Raw genomic sequence first — 20,483 nt, 5'->3', positions numbered from 1 at the left:
ATTCTAGAAGAGATCATCTGAGACCGTCATCACAAATACTGTTACAGTTGCATAATGAGACACGCTGCCTTCCTGTTCACTCAGGGATCCCCTGTGCTCTCTGGGAAACATATTAAAGCCTCCGAATAAGCCAATATACTATTTAATAAATATCATCTGAAATAGCTGCCAAATGTGACAGGACATATTTCTTTATTGCTGTATTGCAACTGTGATGTGCGGTGTTGGGGAAGTTACTCAAAAAAGCAATCTATTTTAAATTACTAATTACTTCTCTCACATTATAATGGGGTTACTTTACTTACTACCTCCTAGAAAAAAGTAATCCAACTGCTCATTACATTACTTCTAAGTTACACTCTAAAACCCAAACACATCTGTACCACCTGGAAAGTACAAGGAAACCCCAGTAGTCATTTTCAGCACTTTTTTATTTAGTAGAAAATCACCGATCACAGTAAGCATCCCTGCCTTTACTCTAAACACACGGTCAGTTATCCTTATTAGCATTTTTAACTGAGAAAACTGAGAAACTAGCCAGTAGAAACAGTTCATGATTACAATAATTTAAACTGTAATGAATTACAGTAGTTTGTTACAGGATAAAGTAATCACATTACTGTAACATGTTATTTTGTACCATAATAACCCCCAACAAAGGTGATGTGTATGTGAAAAAAGTACAGACTACAACAGGACAACATGTGATCAGAAACACATAAGCCTTCGCAAAGGAATCTGAAAAAAATTGACTTTTATATTGTCAAAAAATTTTAAGAAAGTATTTGTCGCCATGTACCAACTCAGTGGACTAAAGGGAATAAAATGTTATTTTATTTTATAGGTCATTTTATATTTAATAAATATTGTTCATCTTGGTCTTAAATGAGTATGGTTTTATGTTTCTCAGGAGCTACTGTGACAACCTGGGTTACCACGCTCTCAGCGCCGCCGACTTTGGAAAGATCATGAAGAACGTTTTTCCCAACATGAAGGCACGCCGGCTTGGCATGAGAGGCAAATCCAAATATCCTTCTCTGGAACTGTTTGCTACGATCTAACCCTGCTTTTGAACTCTCAAACATCTGTTGTTGTAGTTCATGTGTCTCCTAAATATAGATCAGAAAATTACATCAAATAAAGCGACAGGTTGCTGCAATGGAACAGAGGCACTTAGCGGCAGCAGCAGTCTGTCTGACCTTCAAGAAATGTTGTCCATAGCATGTCCTCTTTCACACAGTCCTAGCCACCCAGGGGATACTCATGCAGCTTTCTTTTTAGGATCCCAATATTGTTTACCCCAAAAAAGCCTGGTTGCTGGCCTTATTATGCTACTGGGATTCCTCGCCAACCAACGGTTTTTCTCCACAGGCCTAATCATGACTGAGTGTTTCATAACAACGATGAGGTGATAATTATTTTATTTGGAACACGGGTAAAAAACAGAGTTACAAGTGCATCTGTGAGTACATATTTTATTTATATTTCCTTGGTGGTGCCATTCCGAAATAACACTTGTTTGTTGACAACGGTTGCCACCGTAACGGAAATCTAATACAACTGCCCCCTCAAACTCCTCTCAACCCCGTTTAAGAAAGCAACCCCATCCTCATACCAAAGGTGGACATTCTGAACTTTGCCATATGTAAAGAGCTTACATAGACTTTTTTCAAAGTTCCATTCAAACAATTGATCACAACTTTATTCCCATCTCTTTACTTCTTTCCTTGCATACAGTCCCAGTCATGTGTGGGCATAGTTAGAGTTCTTGTCCCTTTGGATATAGAGGTGTAAACTGCCAGAGCTCAGTGTTAGTATCCAGGGACATGAACTGGCAGATATGTCAGCTTTCGTTTAAAGTTCTCAGTCATCTTTTATTTTAAAAAATCGTGGTGTAGGAGATGGTCACAGCCAAAACAGGCATCATGTCCATGATAGTTTAGAAAACTGGGCTTTGCACAAAAACTCTTAAGCCAAAATGTCTTTTATTAAATTGATTTTTGAGTAAAGATGGTCCTGACATTGGAAATTCCGACATTGATTAAGAGAGCATGGCAGGCTACAGTCCTTACATTTTCACCAGTAATGAGCAAACAGATACAGGCCACACAGTGAACTACATATCTAACTTGTTCCTTAACATCTACTCACATATTGCTATAGTGGCCTAAGAAAGAAAGCTTTCATTCATATGCCCTCACTTCCAAACCTGGATTTACACAAAACTGGAGATGGGGTAAGTTTGCCTCTTTTTCTTGTTCTCCACTCAACCTTTTTTCAAGAGTATTTAAAAAATTTTAATTTACAATGATGGCAGTTTTCTCCATCAGCTAACATTGGAGATTAGCAGTGGAGCATGATGACACATGTAAATGTTATATAAAAAATACTAAACTGAAAAAAAGATTCATTCATGCTCTCCTTGTCCATGTGTGGCAGTGTGAGGTGTTTGAGCCCGCTGGGCAGAGCTGCGGTGGCGAGGACGAGGTCCGCTCTGCAGCCTGTGGCCTGGTGTGCGAGTGGGCTCAGAAAGTGCTGAGTCGGCAGTTTGACAGTGTGGAGGACCTGGCACGCTTCCTGCTCAACAGCCACTACATCGGCACCAAGTCTGTTGCTGCTCTTACCGTCATGACAGGATCCCCTTCAGGTACAGGGCACTCATCCCAGACTGACGATTCCCTTTAGTCACTTGGACAGGCGAATGCCTCCCCCTGGTGGCCTGTATTCACACAGACATGTGACATGGCTTTGTAAAATATTACACTATATAGCTTATTAGAATAGTAAAGTGTTGACACACATTTTATTCTGAACAATTTCTATTTTTGCAATAACATCCAAATTGCATCAGTGATAACTAACTGTAAATTAATAAACATAATGAACAATGAAATTGTTATTACAAATTAGGTCCTTTATTCATTTCTGTGAGTTGCAGTTAAGCAGATGCACGATATTCTTGAAACTTAGCAAATCACAGTTACATGTGGCATGAGCAAAATGAGGAAAACAAAGTGGTGGTCAGGTTTTTACTATTTCACATACTGGTAAACATGTTAACAGTTGTTTGGAAAGCTGCAAATTTAAACAAAAGTGCTAAATTTCTTTCATTGAATCGGTCAAATGAATCTGACATAAATTGGACAAGACAGACTCAATCACCTTTTTTAATAACTATTGATGGAATTATGGATTCAATGATTGTGTATTTTTATGGCTGATTCCAATTTTTCACAAAAAAATTGGTCAATGACTGATGTTTTGTTCAATTTTTATTTTAAACCTGAGGCTTACACTAAATGTACACATAAAACAAACTACTACATTTCCAGTACTGTCTATTAACCATTATTACAATAAAAATAATATTGTTTGCTATTCACTTGGCCAAACAGGCAAAAGTAGTTGCCTATTTAAATAACATAACTCATATAAAGTAATACATCAAAAGTAAAAGGGGACTGGCTGTTTAGCACAATGACTTGTATAACTTTTGGTATAAAGTATATGACATTTTGGTATAGGTGTAACAGCAACATTCAAATACAGCGCTAGTGCACTTACCTCACTCATGTTATTAACACCATAAAACTGTAATAAAGATCTGCCAAAGTCAAAATAATAAAATGGTCAATCATTCCAGTCTTTGCCAATTCCACATCTCTGGAAGAAATTTATTAGGATGGATGTGTTTATTCTTACTGCCTGCTAAGCACTTAGCTGGCAAGCGTAATTGCGTACTGCAGTGTTATTTGAGGGATGGACTGTTATGGTAACCACACAACCTTTTTTATTGTGTTTGTATGCTATACATACACTAAGGTCTGTCTGTTTATCAACACCATAACCAATGTTAATACCATAACTATAGTCCATGTGGCATGCAACCGATAATATTTGTGTATTTATGTGGTTATTTATGTGGTTATTTCTCTTGATCACTGTAGGGACTAAGATGTCTGTGCAGTCATCTGCGTTTGTGCCCACGGCCGATGCCCACTCATTCCAGCCTCAGGTGAAAACGCTAGCATCCCCCTCTATTGATGCCAAGCAGCAGCTCCAGAGAAAGATCCAAAAGAAGCAGCAGGAACAGAAACTTCACTCCCCACTTCCTGCTGAGGCCCAGGCCAGGAGGACAGATGGGGGCACTACGCCTGGTTCAGGCACAGGAATCCCATGTGGAAGCCCTGCCCTGCTTTCACCGCAGCCTACCATTGGCATTGTGGTGGCTGCAGTCCCTAGCCCTATTACGGTAAAGACTAATTCAGCAGAAGTCATGGAATTGCCATTGTGTAAAGAAAGTTTAGGTTATCTTTGTAAAAATGAAACCAAGCAGAGGATGCTAGTTCTACTTTGAGTGATCTTTATGCATGCATTTAAAAAACATTAGCATCTTCAGTGCATTGATCATAGACTGAAAATGGACTTGTGCATATCCATGTTGTTTCTCTTATCAGTTCTTATGTTTGCTCTGTTTTGTTCTGCAGGTCCAGAGAAGCAGGCAGTTGATGTCTCCTAGCCCTGTTCCCATTGCAACACCAGAAAGCAAAGTTCTCCCTGTCAGTTTTCAGGTTGTCACCCAAGCAGTGCAGCCTGTGAAGCAATGTCCCAAGACCCCTCAGAATGTCCCTGCAAGTCCAGTGGGTGATCGCTCTGCCCGCCATCGTTATGCCCAAATCTTGCCCAAACCGACTACAACTAGTGCGATCACCCTGCGCACACCTCCTGCACTCCTTATCACCAACAGTCCTATCAAAACTGTTATGCCAACATCCCAGGTCAGCTCCGTCAATGTTGTCAAGATGACAACCATATCTCTGGGGCCAAGCAACACCAACACTGCAGCCACCTCAACAATCAGCAACACACCTAGGCCTGCTTCTGCTGGAGTTGCTAGCCTTAGTGATGACCTCCAGCCTGTTACGCGCGTGCGTAGCGGCTCTATTGCAGCAATGCCATCCGCCCTGGCAAGACGAACAACCACCACAACACCTGTCATCGACATGAAGTTAGACTCTGATATTGTACTTGGGGGTGGACAAGTCCAGCGTGAGACTGGCAGGCTGGCAACTTCTCAGGAAGCTGGCGTGGGCATACAGAGGGTGGAAGAGGCACCCAAACCGAGGGCAGCTAGTGTGCCTACACCTCTTGCTAAGATATCTGCAGGGCTGGACATGCAAACAGGGACCAAATGTAATGGGAGGATGCTCCCTAATGAAAGCAATGTGGCTGCTGGCAGCAATAATAATGTTAAAGAAAGAAGTTTGTATCAGAGTGTAACCAATCAGACCATGAGCAGTGCCCCAACCAGTAGTGGTGCATTTGTGACATCACCCAGGGATGCAGAGTTTGCATCCAGAAGCCCTCGCAAAAGACAAGGCTTATGCCCAGATTCATGTTTAACACCTGTCAAAAAAGTCTTTTTGACAGATGTAGTAACTGAAGGTACAAAATCAGGCATGGGAGCCACAATGAAGAATATTCCCAGGTCAGATGCTCCCATCCGACCAGAGAGTGCACCTGCCTCAGCTGCATCAAAAGTTATGATGAAGCTCAACTCCAATGTTCCAACCCGCATCCTTGGGCTTTCTGACTCTCCAGTTGGGAATACTGGCTTCCAGACTGTCAGCAGGTCAAGAAGCGTTTCCCAAGGACACTGGGAAGGATCCTCATCTAGTGTAAAAAATTTTGCCTCTGGTACCACAGCTGCAACTGCCCCTTGCCAGGATTCTCAGATCCGGAATACCAGCTTCCAGACCTTTGGCAGGCCGCGAAGTGTTTCTCAAGGGCGGTGGGAAGGGTCTTCATCCAGTATTGACAGCAAGCCAGTAGTCACTCACCCGGCTAGCACCACCGGTCAGGCCTTGCTACAGCAGCATGCAGCCAAAAATCCGCAAGCCATGCAGGTAGGTCCAGAGCAAGCTGACTCTGCATGTGAACTCAAGAGTGTGTTCTGGGATAATGGACAGCAAGATGGCACCCAGCAACAAGTTTACTCTCAGCAGGGTACGGCAGAAAACAAGCAAATATCCACTCCTATTCAAGTGACAGCTCAACCCTCTGGCCCGAGCCAAATGGTACAGATGACCACTGATATGGCAGAATATGTGTCATCCCAGCCAAACGTGGGCTATTTTCCCTTTAATGATGATGACATGACTCAGGACAGTATTGTGGAGGAGTTGGTTCAAATGGAGGAGCAGATGAAAATGAACAGTAGTGTGCAAGACTTTGGTGGCTGTGTGGATATGGCACTACAAGGTCAACAGACTACCTTACAGAACAACATGATATCCAATCACCAGCCCAGCCTGTCTTATTACAGCTCAGCTCACAGCAACAGCACACCTATCCACACACCCACGCCAACACCAACCCCCACCACAGAGATGATAGGTGGGGGGCAGGGATTGACTCGAGAGAGCCCCTGCTCTCGCTTGGCTCCCACCACCCCTGTGGACAGTGCACTTGGAAGCAGCTGCCAAACCCCTATTAGTACACCCCATTCTAACTGCAGTAGTAGTGTACCACCCAGCCCTGTTGAGTGTAGGAACCCCTTTGCTTTCACTCCTATCAACTCAAGTGTCACAAGTTACCACGATGGCAGTATTGTCTCTTCCAGTCCAGTCAAGCCCATGCAGAGGCCAATGGCCACCCACCCAGATAAATCTAAACTAGAGTGGATAAATAATGGCTATAATAGCGGTAGTGGCAACTCCAGTAACGGAATCAACATTCTGCCCAGCTATCAGGACCTGGTAGATGATCAGTTCAGGAAGCCTCATGCCTTTGCCATTCCTGGGCAGACGTATCAGTCACAGATCAGGCACCATGACACGCACATAAGCCGTTTGACACCTATTTCCCCGGTCCAGCAACAGGTGGCAAGCATGGCCAATCTCAATAAACAGGAGGGATTTGCTGTTCCAGCTCCTCTTGATAACAAAACCAGCACATCCTCCTCTGGGTCTGGGACGTTTCGCTGCCGCAGTGTCAGTCCAGCAGTCAGGCAGCGCAACCTGAGTGGGACCCCAAACCCTAACGTCCCCCGTTCTGTGGTCTCCCCTTTCAATTCACCAGTGACGCCTGAAGTGCTGAATATCTTCGCTAACAGTCAAGCAGACACTAGCATTAGCAGCATGGCACAGAGGAGTCAGTCTGTGCCGTTGAATGTGATGATGCAAACTGAAGTTCTGCCTATGCAGGCTGGTGGGCAGGCAAGCAACACCAAAAAGATCACTAATGTCCTACTCAGCAAGATGGATGGTGATGGTGACAGTTCGGTACGTGGACTTGGCATGAACAACATGCCATCCTACACTGCTCGCATGAACCTCACACAGATCCTGGAAACAACTGCCGTCCCTGGCTTCCCCAGCAGTGCCAACCACCAGGCTCAAATTTCATCTGGCCCCTCAGCCTACAAGTTTCAGAAGCCGGCTTACCTCATGAAGAACACCAGAGGGGAGCAGATGAGCTTCTCATCAGGGGACGGCCAAGCACAATCAGTCTCAGGAGAGAAGCAGCCGCAGCAGCTTTCTGGTGAAGAGCAGCAGAATCAGGCCTTGCAGATTCCTCCGCAACAGAACCTCCAGCAACATCAGCACCAGCAGCCTCTGCATTTCGACAGCACTGTTAAGGACCTGTTAGAGGAAAACAGCCTGAACGCTGGCTCACAGCTGTCAGGCCAGGCTTCAGATCTGAGTACTGGGGGTTCTGAGTTCCCTGGCGATATGCGACTGACCTCTGAACTCTCTAGTAGCATCAATGACCTGAACACTTTGGACACAAACCTTCTGTTTAACCCCAGTCAGCAGCAGGGGCAGTATGAAGAATCAACACTGGAGGAACTGAAGAATGACCCACTTTTTCAGCAGATCTGCAGCGAGACTGTGAGTTCTGCTGGCTTTGACTGGTTAGAGAGCAAGGACCAGGCAACAGTGGAAATGTTGGGTTAATTTGTAGTTTTGTATCATTTTGATATTTGAATACTTGACTGGATGTTTTTGGTTATCTACATGTTTTTCAGGATCCCGTCTTTGTAAGTGTTCACACTTTTGTGTTGTATAGCACATTGTATCAAGTTTCTGGACTTGGCTCCAGACAGTTGTGCCAGGCTGAACAGAAATTATCACTTTCTTCAAGAATGCTGTTTTTTGTAATTGCAGTGTACTCCTTTGCCCCAGATTATGGTGCTGCCATAGTAATTTTCTCCCCATGCACATTTTTCAAAGACAGCACTGATACAGAATTGAAAACAGACCAGGGTTTTGGAGTCTCACATAAAGGAAGCTGTACTGGTGCCATGACTGAGAGTCAATAATAACTGTAAAGATCCTGTTTTTTATTTTCATTTTATGTTTGCCAAAGGAAGTTGCAGGCAGGAAAAATATCTGCACGTCTTGTAGGCAAAGGGATGCTGTTAAACTGTTTGAGAAATTTGGGAATTTAAATTAATTTCTAAATCCTGCTTCTTTTGTAAACAAGCTTGTTTTGGGACTAGTTGAGAGGTACTCTTGCTTCATTTAGTCGCCCTTTCGACCAGATTTTAAATAGGTGCTTCCAGGTGCAGAGAAATACAACATGAATGATTAGTAGTTTTTTGGAAACTTTGTTGTCTAGACTGTAGTCACAGGATATATAACATAAGGAAATATAATGTCTCCTGTCACAAGTTTTCCAGTATGTCAATTTCATGGCATTCATATGAATTCAAAATTATGGCAACTGGTACTGCAGCTGTTAAAACTGAGATCTGATTCACACTGAATTGTTCGTAATCTAAAATTTGGCTTGCTCCTCATTGTAAACTAATTGTTGTTTATAGAAATTAATATGCATTAACTTAAAGTGATTAGGACTTTTGTTCACTAGAGTTTTGTGTGGCATTAAACCTCCCTAAGTTGCATCTCAGGGTTCCCCATGCTCTAGATTTGAGGCATTGAATTAAATGAATGCTCTGTGAAATAATTTTTAATACAATCATCAAAATGATCTAATATTTGCACTACCTGGCACATTTTATATATTGAAAACTTGTATATTGGAAACTCTTTTAGGTGATCCAGGCTGTCTTGTTTATGAAGACACAAAGGACATCACTGTTTAAGACATTATGCAAACAAGAAAGGCGTGGTATAAAGGAGAATTCTGCTGATTTCTCAAAAATTTCAATTCAACTGGTGAAATGTAAATACAGTAATTCAGTGTTTGGTTGTGCAATGGTATACTTAAGAGAAGCTTAATGAGTCAGATTTATTTACAATGGTGGTGATATATATACATAGGAAATATAGCCATTTATTAGTTATTGAAAGTGACCAGTGAACCTACACCTACAGTTTTTATATCGAATGTTGATGATGGTAAAATTGTAGTAAAACCAAAAAAAAATCAGTTTTCTTTGGGGACTAATTTGACTTACAATGCCTTCCATGTAAAGTGAATGGATTTTTACAAAATATGTTTTGGGAGACCTCACCTGAAAACTAATGGCATCAGAAGCATAATTTTAACCTATTCATTTCAATCACCACCGCTGTGAACAATTCAGACTCAGTTAAAGCAGATTTTGAAAAAATGATGGAATTCCTGTTTAAAGCCCCAACCAAGAACTGCTGCAATGGCACCACAGTTGCCCCAGGTTTAGTGATTATACTACACTGACAAAAAAAGGATTTTTTTTTACTCGAATGTGTACAAAAATAAAATATTACATGAACACAGTTTGTGCCAAAAGACAGTACACTTAATAACACAATGATGTTGAGGTATTATGTTTCATTCATGTACAAATAATGTACACATTTGAATGTAAATTCAGTGCACTGTTGTTTTTTGTTATTTTGTTTCAGGGTGACAGAATATGGTTTTCCGAATATGCATTGTGATTATTCAAAAACCTTTGTCTTGCAGTCAGGTATAGTGATTCTAATTGAGGCTTTAATGTGTTGGGTTTGGCAACGTTAAACTGACAAAGTACAGAGCACCTTGACTATCCCCCTTAGAAAAGCAAACGCCAAAGTGGATCTCTGAAAAAGAGAGAAAAACGGTGTCATTTGATTATATTCAGGATCCACTTAGTCTTTTAAAGTCTTTAAATTGTTTGTATCTATGCATTTATAAGCTCATGAGATAGCTGATCTGCCACTTTTTTTCAATTCAGTGGCTGCAGTTTTTTGTAAGTTGATGCTTAAAGCTTGCATGTTTAAGTAACCATATACCATCTGATGCTTTTCAGCTTTTTTGCTGATGCTGTTTGTAATTATTTTGTATAAATGCAGTTATCATCTTGGAAATAGAGGATGTTAGTGGTTTGATTCCACATAACTTATGCCTTTGTACCAAATGCAAGGAGGGTTTTTAAACTTTGTTAAAGCAAAATTTATATGACTGTTGAGCTTTTTTAATATATTTCTTTCCCCATTCAGGTACTCTGCACTGTTATATATGAAAGGTGTTTTTGAATATGGAGCCAGTACCACTATGCCATCATTTAAGCTGAAAGCTTTCGAATCTGGAAAACAGTAAATCTCTTTTTGAATCTGATTAGACTTTTTTTATAAGCAAGATTGCGCAGTATGAGTAATTTACTGGTAACCCGTTGCTAATTTTTCTTGTGCCTGATGATTTAAACACAGTCACAGCACTAAAACACTATGTCTGATTTGTGGCCGACGTCTTTACAATCCGTTTTAGCCTTACTGTACCTCGATACCAAAGACAAGCTGTGGAATTTGTGATTTTTTAAAAAAAGTAAACCCTTTTTGCAGCGTAATTCTACATTTAAAAAAAGAGGCATTGAAATGACACTTTGAAACAAGCATTCTCTTTTTTTCTCGGGGGAGGGTTTTTTAGTGGACAGTCAAGTGTAATTTATAACCATGAGCAACCTGTCCTGTAGCACTGGAACCTTTACTCGAAGAACACATTAAAAAGTTTAAAAAATGCCACTACTGGTATGGTTTGCAAAACGTATGTAGCAAGGTTTTTAGAAAACTGTTGAAAGTAAGTCGTTTTGAAGTCGTTTGTATATATTAAACCTTCATTTGAAGAAACCAAGGCACTGTTGTTTATCATTGTTATTATTATTATCATTATTGTAATCATTATTGTTACTAGACTGGTAGTCATAATAAAAATGTAAAGCCTGATAACATGGTCATTTGCTCCCTACACTCTTAAAAAAGATGGTTCTTCAAGGGTTCTTTAGTAAAGACAGAAGTTCTACATAGAACCATGAATACCACTGTGCATGCCTAAATTGTTCTTTCCATGGTGAATTGGTTCTTTAGATGGATGGAGAATGTGTTGTATATATATGTTCTGCATAGGACCATTTGAAAAATGTTCTATGTAGCACCAAAAATGGTTCTTCTATTGTTACAGGCTTAACATTGTGAAAATAGCAGAACCCTTTTTGGTGCTAGAACAGTTTTCCAAAAAGTTCTGTATAGAACCATATACAGCAACGATGCAAAGAACCTTTTAAGCATGCAGACGATTCTTTGAGGGTTCATGGTTCTATATAAAACTGATGTCTTTTCTGAAGAACCCTCCAAGAACCATCTTATTTTAAGAGTTAAGTTTAAGTTTACTTAAGTTTATCTATCAGAAACCAGCAAGTCTGCAGCCTGTCTGAAAAAGTAGTCCTCTTGTACAGATAGATAATCTTGACTGTTCTTTTTGTTTGTTTGTTTGGTTTTTATTTCATTTTTTTGCTGGTGCTCTATCTTTTCAGTAGAGCTTGCTTGTGTGAAAACATGGCATGGATTATTAAAGATGTGTTGTGATATTCAGTCTATCAAGTTGCGTATCTTTCTATGGTGGGTAGGAACTTAAGAAATTTGGCAGCTTCAATTTGTCTAAGCTTTACAGGTTCATCATTACTGTTCCACTCCTTTTTTAAACTAACCAAAGCTTCAGGATCTCCAATGGAAAAACTCAGAACCGAAGCATATTTTTGAAAGTGTGATCTAAAAATGATGAAATGGTCAGAAAAAAACAATGAAACCTCATGAATTTTTAATACATGGTTGATAAAACATTGGAATCAATTCTGTCTGCCGGGAAGATATAGTGACTCATTATTTCTATTTGATGTTTATTATCTCAGCAGTTCACCTTTTCTGTATGGTCAGTTTTTCAGTCTTGTTCAGTTTGTTGATGTTTTACTTTCTTTAGCTGTATGTGAAGAGACGTTTCTTTTGTAATTATTTTTGTTCATATTTTACTTGAAGCAAGCACTGATCGTTTGATTTAAAATGAGATAGAGGCCAGAATTTCAGCTGCCACTCTCTGGTAGAACTGGATTTTTGATGTATGACCCTTTTCCCCTTGTGGTGTTATATCTTGTACAGCAGACTGTATGGTACTTTGATAAAGTTGCTATGACATTTCAGAAGGGGTTTCTCTTTCTTTTTTATTGAAAATGCTCGCTGAGATTTTTTTTTATGACGTAAAATAAACTTTTTGTAAAGTACCCTAGCACTTTGTGCAGTCGTTTGTGCTGCTTTAATGTAAAATGTAAAACAAAGGACAAAAAAGACATTTTAAGTGTATTGATGTCATAAGCTGTTAATAGAAACGTGAGATCAAATTTACACAAAAATACCACTGTTACGGTACATCTTTATATTGTGGCGTCATCATCTCATTTTTGACACCAGTGTAGCCAAATATACTTAAGGTCACTGCACACTGGACATGCTGCATCCGAAAATTCACAACCATAGTTTTTAATGAAGGTAGACACACTTGGCGACTTGAAACATTGCTCATTTTCTCCGTAGTTTGCCAGCATTTTACTATTACTACATTAAATTAAAACCAAAACAAGACTACAAAGGTCGATATCACTTGAAATTGGCCAAATAAAAGGCCACAAATCCAATATTTTAAATGAAAGAAGTAGTTTAGTTTTCACTTAGAGTAGGCTGGGTTTGTACAACCTCTTGGCGCCATGGCTTACTTGTCAAGTCAGGTCGAAGTCAGGTAACTTCAATAAACTTATTCAGCCTCCTTCTCCTTACCCTCCCTGCACTGTTGACCAATGTGAAGCCTTTCATAGATTTTTCATAGACAAAATTAGTAAAACCTACCAACAGTTCCACTCAACTTCCTCAACATCCGTCTACAGTAAGACCCCTCTGACACTGCCCTCGCCTGGTTTAGATCCTATATCACTAATAGACTTCACTGTGCTGCCCATAGTAAGCATAACTCTGCTATCAGTGCTGTTATACAAGGTGTCCCCCAGGGATCAGTCCTTGGCCCTCTACTCTTCATCATCTATATTTGACTCCTCGGTCAGATCATCCGCCATCATGGTCTTCATTTTCATTGTTATGTCGATGATATACAGATTTATGTCCACACCAACTCCACTATTAACCTGCCACCCCCTGCCCTAATATCTTGTATTCAAGACCTCAGACAATAGATGCAAAGTAACTTTCTAAAACTAAACACTGATAAAACTGAAAATCTACTCATTGGCCCTAAGTTTGTTACTGTAAATTCCACAAACTTCACATTTAATTTGGACAGTGTGACTGTCCTGTCCTTTCATTTGAACCTTATATTAGGGCTCTGGTCAAAACAGCTTTTTTCCATCTCCGCAATATTGTTAATCTTCGTCCCCTGTTCTCCATGAAAGACACAAACTCTGGTCCATGCTTTTGTACCATCCTGCTTAGACTACTGCAACTCCCCTCTTATTGGTGTTCCTTACAAAACTATCCGGCCTCTTCAGTATTTACAAAACTAAGCTGCTAGAATTCTCTCTCACTCAAAAAAAATCAGGTCATATCACTCCAATTCTAAGTCAGTTACACTGGTTACCTGTCCCAGTTTATCTTTACCAGTTTAAAGTCCTCCTGCTAACTTACAAATCTCAACATGCTTTAGCACCAGCCTATTTAGCCGATCTCCTGCACCCGTACTGCCCTGCCTGTACACTTAGGTCGTCTAGTTGTCCCAAAATTTAGACTTGTCACTGTTGGGGGCAGATCTTTCAGCGTCATGGCCCCCAAACTATGGAACACATTATCCCAATCTCTCTGTGACTGTCCCTCAGTTTCCTCTTTTAAAGCTCAGCTTAAAATGATCTCTTTTCTTAGCAATTCCACTCTTCTCCTCACTGATTTTTGTTTGTTTGTTTTTTGTCCCGTATCTGTAAAGCAAAATTGGGTTTGAGAAAGGCACTATATAAGGCATTTCCTTCTCCTGGCTTTCCAGATATGGACAGTGGGGTTCAAACTCATAACCTCCTGATGTTGGGGCGAAGTCTTAGACCATTGCGTCATTTTTCAAAGTTAAAATGACACATTTTCTCACAGTGTATTAAACATTTAAGGACACAGAAATCTGAGCAATTTCCAGAGTTTGTGAGTGGTACAACAGGCTAAGTGCCAGGAGGTTGTGAGTTTGAATCACAGCCATCCATGACTGGGAGCCATAAGCTGATGGGAGCTGGAGTCCTTCCATCCATGCCCACTACTTTTCAGAAGCAGGGAAGCCCAGAGCAGTGGCAGTGTTCCATGAATGAATGGTCAGGCTGGATGTGTGGCACCTGAGGTGAACATTAGCAGTGGACACCACAGACAGCTGCCAGCTCTATGGCCTCTTCATGGTGAGGAGCGGCTGAAGACCAGCTCGCCTGATAGCTGACTGCAAACCTGCTTGCTCGGCACTGTTATCCACAGAAGACTGAGGAGCTCTTCGGCCAGCTGCTGGTGCCTTTATGCAATGTGAAAGAAACGATGGGCATCCCCACTGCTGGACAACGAACAGATGAATGGCATTTGGGACACACAGAGTGGAAGCATCTTCGTTGTATCTAGGGTCCTCCAGGACCCAAGCTCTACACTAAGATGGGGCAGCTGACCAAGGCAGGAGTTGTCCTTTTTGTCTATAGCTGTGCACAGGGCTCCACCTCCCTGGAGTCAATCCATCTCTGCCTCAACCGCTTAATTCCTGGTGAGTGTTTTTGTTTTGAACATTTTTTTAAATATAGACCAGCCACTTCATTAATAACACCTTCTTGTTTCTCCCGTCATTGTCCATTTTATCAGCTCCACTTACCACAAAGGTACACTTTGTAGTTCTACAATTACAGACAGCACATAAAAGATATGCAATGATGAAAAAACACTTTTGTATTGTAGTCAGGCACAAAATGAAAAGAAATCCATTGTTGCTGTAATGGCTTAAAATAAATTGGTGTTTGGTAGCTGCTTCTACTTGAGTCATTATTTCATTGAAATACCAGATTGGCTTGTTAAGCGCCTGGATTTTAACAAAACAGCGTTAATGTCCATGAATATTTGAGTGTCACAATCATCAGAGAAATGTAACTGAAGTATATTCTCATTCATTATTTTGTGTTTTAAAGTTCACCTGAGGAACACTTAAATGGTCAGCCATGACGTCCTGTTTCACTGGGGATTATGTATGAAGTGATATGCAGACCAAATTCCCTCAGTCATTCTTCTCTATGAGAAAGACCAGAGAAAACAACAATGATGTATGATAAAAGGTTGTTGAGCTGCACAAATCAGAAAATGGCTACAAGAAAATAGTTGAAAACAGTTGAAAATGCCCCTTTCCACAATCAGGCCAACAATTAAGAATCTTGGGGGGCTCCCCCAAGCAACCGTGCAAACGTCTAAGCGCTGACCCTATCATCAGGAGATCGCGAGTTTGATCCCTGGTGTTGCTACAGCCATCCATGGCCGTGAGTCCAAGAGAGCACAATTGGCCTTGCTCTCTCTGGGTGGGTAGGATGGCCCCCCTTCTCCACCCATCACCCAATGCGATGCTAGTCAGTGCAGGCGTCTGTTAGCTGACATAACAGATCTGGTGGTTGGTGCTTTCCTCCGATCGCGTTCGACTGTCCAGTGACGTTGCGTGAGTGGCAGTTCCAAAAAAGATGCAGTGTCACTTAACAGGTCTCGGAGGAAGCCTGTGCTAGCCTTCACCCTCCTAGCGTTGGTAGTATAGTGCAATGGGGGAGTCCTAACTAGTGGGTGAAATTGGAGACGACTACAATTGGGGAGAAAATCGGGGAAAAAAAAAAAAAAATTAAGAATCTTAAACAACGTTAAGAATCTGCCATGAAGAGGATGCATGCCCCACTCACAGTGAGGAGAATGGTTTGGCTTCTCCAAGGATCACAGATGGGGAATTGCAGATGTTTGTTAGGTCTTGGGGTCACAACATCTCCCAAATTGGAATCAAACACCCTCTACATAACCACAAGTTGTTTGAAGGGGTTGCCAGAAGGAGGCCTCTGCTGTCAAGGACCAACAAACTCAAGCTCCTACAGTTTGCCAAATGTGGGCTGTTTTGTGTTCCAGGACTCTCTGAGTAAGGTTTATTTGCTGGTGGTGTTGCAGAACCTCAGTAACTGTGGTCACCCTGAGTACATTATCTACCGCTCCACTGATGCACTGAGGTCATTGAAGCACTTTATATTTCTACATTATTCTCTTCCTCACTCTCTTTCCTGGATTGCTTTCTATCATTACAGTGCACCTTTTAAAGGAAAACTCCCTAAGATGGAAGTCTCTAAGAATCGGTTCGAGAGGAACTAGAGTTCACTAGTTGTTCACTGAGGAGCTAGCATCAACATTACATGCTATCTATTGAGATCATTAGCTAGAATTATGAACCATTTTTTACAATCTTGCTGCAGATGAGCTTCTATTTGAGGTTGCTGTCCCCCAGCTGAGACCAGAGGTCCCTCCTTGCTGGGAGCTGTCAGGATGAAACCCCTTATAACGAACAGCAGCAATGGAAATGATGGCATGGCAGAACATCACAGAGTAACCAACAGAACATGGTGGTGGCAGCTCTGAATTTCAGAAGAAAAAAAAGAAGCATCTGGTCTGACCAATTGTGCCAACATATCCAGCCACAGTGAGCTGGGCAGATTTGACAGGGAAAACCACAGAGGGCGCTGGTTCAAGTCTGCTGGCAAAGAAATTAAGCAAAATCAAGGCATATCTGACCCAAACAAAGATGTCTGGTCTGAGCCACCACTCCCCGGGGGTCCATTCCTTGTTAGTGAGTTTGCCACATTGTTGTCCAGGCCAGGTAGATAAGTGGCTTACAGAGAGACAAAACAGGGAAGCTTCATTGTCAGCAAGAACTATGTGTGGCGTGAGAAGCCCCTAGGTTATTGAGGTAATATATATATATTTGATTGTGTGTGTGTATATATATAACACATTTTACAAATAGCTGTTCTTTGTTATTGTAGCCATTTTCTGAGCTCCAGTGTTGGGGTAACTTGCCAAATCTAAACTTGATTTCTTAGACTATCTAGAGTAGTCTAAGAAATCAAGTTACTATTTTCTCAAAATTTCACTGGATTCGTTGCATATTACTTCCTGGAAAAATAATCTTAGCACTTATTACTTTACTTCTACCTTACTCCTTACTACATTACTTTCCTGTGCCCAAATTATCTCATTATATTGGCAGATACTTCAAGCATATTTCTTAAAACAAGTGAAATGATCTGCCAATTTAGTCAGGTAATTTCACTTAATACAATTACTTAAGACAAATGTCTAGAAAATAGTTATATAATATTCTTATTATATTCTTACACCAAACCCAAATTGTGAAATGTTACATATAATTACTAGATTTACGATGATTTCACTTGCCAAAGTTTTTTTTGCAGTCTAGACAATTAAGTCACTACTTTAAAAATGTGCATCCAAGGGGCCCCATTCCTGTCTTTTGCCTGGGCCCCAGAATCACTAAATCCACCCGTGCTCATCAGCTTTCTTATTAGCTCTGTCATCTAAAACCAGGGGGACTAATCAGTACTTCTGGAGATCTACTGCCCGACAGAGTTTAGCTCCAATCCTATCCAAGCACACCTCATCCAGGTAATGAAAGCTTTCAAAGGCATCTAAAAAATTAGAGACAGGTATGTTGGATCTGAACCTATAGGGTGTCAGATTTCCTGAACCAGGACTGGGCACCGCATGCCTAAAAAATTGTTCATGCTATACAGGCCTATATTCTTTTGACCACTAGGGGCCTCTAGTGGGCACTTGAAGCCTTGAGAAATAAACCATTTTTCAAGACGTTTGATCGGAAAGCTTTAAGCTTCATCTCGCCATCACTATTTGTTGTGTATCAAGAAAATGTCTTGAAGTGCCGTATGAAGTGTTTGAGCTTAAGTCAACAAAAGGTGAACAGTGTATAACTCCATGTAGTTAACGTGTTCCAAGGCAATCAGCCTAGGCCACTTCCCACTTCTTCCAGGATGAAACCAAACTACTTCCCAACCTGAGAGAGAAGCATCTGTTGTGACCACTTCCCTGCATAAGGGAACTGATGTAAAAGGCAGACAGGCTGGGTGGAAATGCCTCTGTCCCCAGGACAATAGGGCACCACCCACTGATGTTTAATCCTCCCTGCAGGGGGATCTCATCTGTAGTCCCGAGGACCCACTGCTCTGCAACAGTTCTAAGACCACTTAAAACAGTGCAAAGCAGTATTGAACCAGAATATTACAGGATCCATCTGTGCTGCCAGATCTGAAACCAGTGTCACAGTAGATACAAGGAAATGCATGCTGAAGCCAGGAAATGCCTCAGGCATGTGTGGGAGACCATGAGGCCATCGTGGAATAAGTGATAGGCCTAATAACTGGACAGACTAAGGCCACTTTAAGGAAGTTTTTCTCCCAATTGTCTGTAAGCCCCAAATATAGGGACAGGCCAAAGTGCTGGACTTTCAATTGATATGTTCAACATTGAAAAGTAAATCAAAGATTGCGGCAAAGGCCATATGAAAGTGAGTAGACCCAAAACTAAACTGAACAGAACCCTCCCTTTCTTTTACGGTGCCCATGTCAAGGAATATCACAGGAACATCATGTTAATTCATTTTTGCTGGGAACATGTGCATTTTCTGTCTTTCCCTCCATAACATTTCTAATTACTGAACAGTTGTTTAAGCAAAAGTTTTTTTTAAAAAACTAAACTGTGTACAATTTTAAATGGAAGTCCATTTCCTACACTTGAAAAAAGGCATCTAGTATGTCATAATAATTATATAACGTTTATCATAATGTTCACTTATCATAATTGCAACTTAACATCTCATATTAATGACTTACTATCTCATAATAAAGAAGGTCATTATTAGTAAGTCATTATTATAAGATACTAAGTCATAATAAAAAGGAAATTATCATTATTCTGACTTAAATAACTAAATGGCTACATTTTTAATAGCATAAACAGGCTTCCACACTTTTTTGGCCATGTGAGGCAAAAGGGACATTGTGCAACAAGTCATGTCTATGACGTTTTACTATTTTTTCCTTATAATATAATGCAATATAATGTAATATAATGTGTTCTATAATACATTAACATCTTGGCGATATTAAACAGAAAGAAAAAAGAAAACCAAAAGAAAAAAGGACTCATAAGGCATTCATATTATCAAATCAAATCAAATCAAATCAAATCAGATTTATTGTCACATCACAAGAGTACAGGGACACAGGTGAGTGAAAAACTTGAGTGCGAGTTCCACAAATTATGCAGAGAACAGTATTTACACATAGATAAACAAAACTATAGATAGGATAGAAGAATAGATAAAACCAATTTAACTAAAATATATACATATAATCTTACACAATAACTTAAAAATAATAATATTGCACCGAGACATATAATATTGCACTGGGAATGTAGAGTGAGTGTAATCAACTATATACTATATATAGTAATGGATATTACAATGCTATGTAGATGTGCAAGTAATCACACTAGGTGTGGAGGTAGAAGATGGTACAGTAGGTGGCAGAGTATTTAGTAAAGTGCAAGGTACAGGAAGTTAAGTGGAAGCGCAGGGGGAGAGTATTGTCTTTGGATAGGTATTCAAAGTCCAGCTATGCAAGTAAAGTGCGGGAGTACAGTGGGTGCACGTACGTGTAATGGGAAGGGTTGGGCTGGGCAGAGCAGTGATTACTGGCTGTTCAATAGCCTGGTTGCATGGGGGAAGAAGCTGTCTTTGAGCCGACTGGTTCTGGCTTTTAAGCTTCTGAGCCTCCTACCACTCGGCAGCTGAGAGAACAGACAGTGACTAGGATGGGAGGGGTCCTTCATAATCCTTCTGGATTTCCTCAGGCAGCGACTGGTGTATAAATCCAATAGGTTAGGGAGCTGAACCCCGGTGATGGACTGTGCTGTCCGCACCACCCTCTGCAGAGATTTCCTCTCACGAACAGTACAGTTCCCGTACCAGGTGGTGATGCTGCCCGTCAGGATGCTTTCCACAGTGCAGGTGTAGAAGGTCTTAAGGATGCTGGGGTTCAGGCCAAACCTCCTCAGCCTTCTGAGGAAGTAGAGGCGCTGGTGGGCCTTCTTCACCACCTGTGAGGTGTGCACTGCCCATGTCAGGTCCTCGCTGATGTGAACACCGAGAAACTTAAAGCTGCTGAC

General features: G+C 41.0%; 1 protein-coding gene across 1 annotated transcript in view; it reads left to right on the top strand.

Annotated features, from left to right (window-relative positions):
* Positions 1 to 11,061, top strand: part of rfx7a (regulatory factor X7a) — a 41,690-nt gene extending 30,629 nt beyond the window's left edge. The window contains exons 5-9 of the mRNA XM_036584125.1: positions 911 to 1,027; positions 2,152 to 2,236; positions 2,440 to 2,647; positions 3,948 to 4,252; positions 4,488 to 11,061. Of these exons, the coding sequence (XP_036440018.1) occupies positions 911 to 1,027; positions 2,152 to 2,236; positions 2,440 to 2,647; positions 3,948 to 4,252; positions 4,488 to 7,958 (4,186 nt within the window). The 3' untranslated portion in view covers positions 7,959 to 11,061. The remainder of the gene's footprint in view (positions 1 to 910; positions 1,028 to 2,151; positions 2,237 to 2,439; positions 2,648 to 3,947; positions 4,253 to 4,487) is intronic.
* The last annotated feature ends 9,422 nt before the right edge of the window (positions 11,062 to 20,483 follow it).

The sequence above is a fragment of the Colossoma macropomum genome, unplaced genomic scaffold (assembly GCF_904425465.1).
Source record: "Colossoma macropomum unplaced genomic scaffold, Colossoma_macropomum, whole genome shotgun sequence".
Taxonomy (NCBI): Eukaryota; Metazoa; Chordata; class Actinopteri; order Characiformes; family Serrasalmidae; genus Colossoma; species Colossoma macropomum.
Note: the sequence above shows the minus strand (reverse complement) of the source record. Positions and strands in the feature narration are given on the sequence as shown.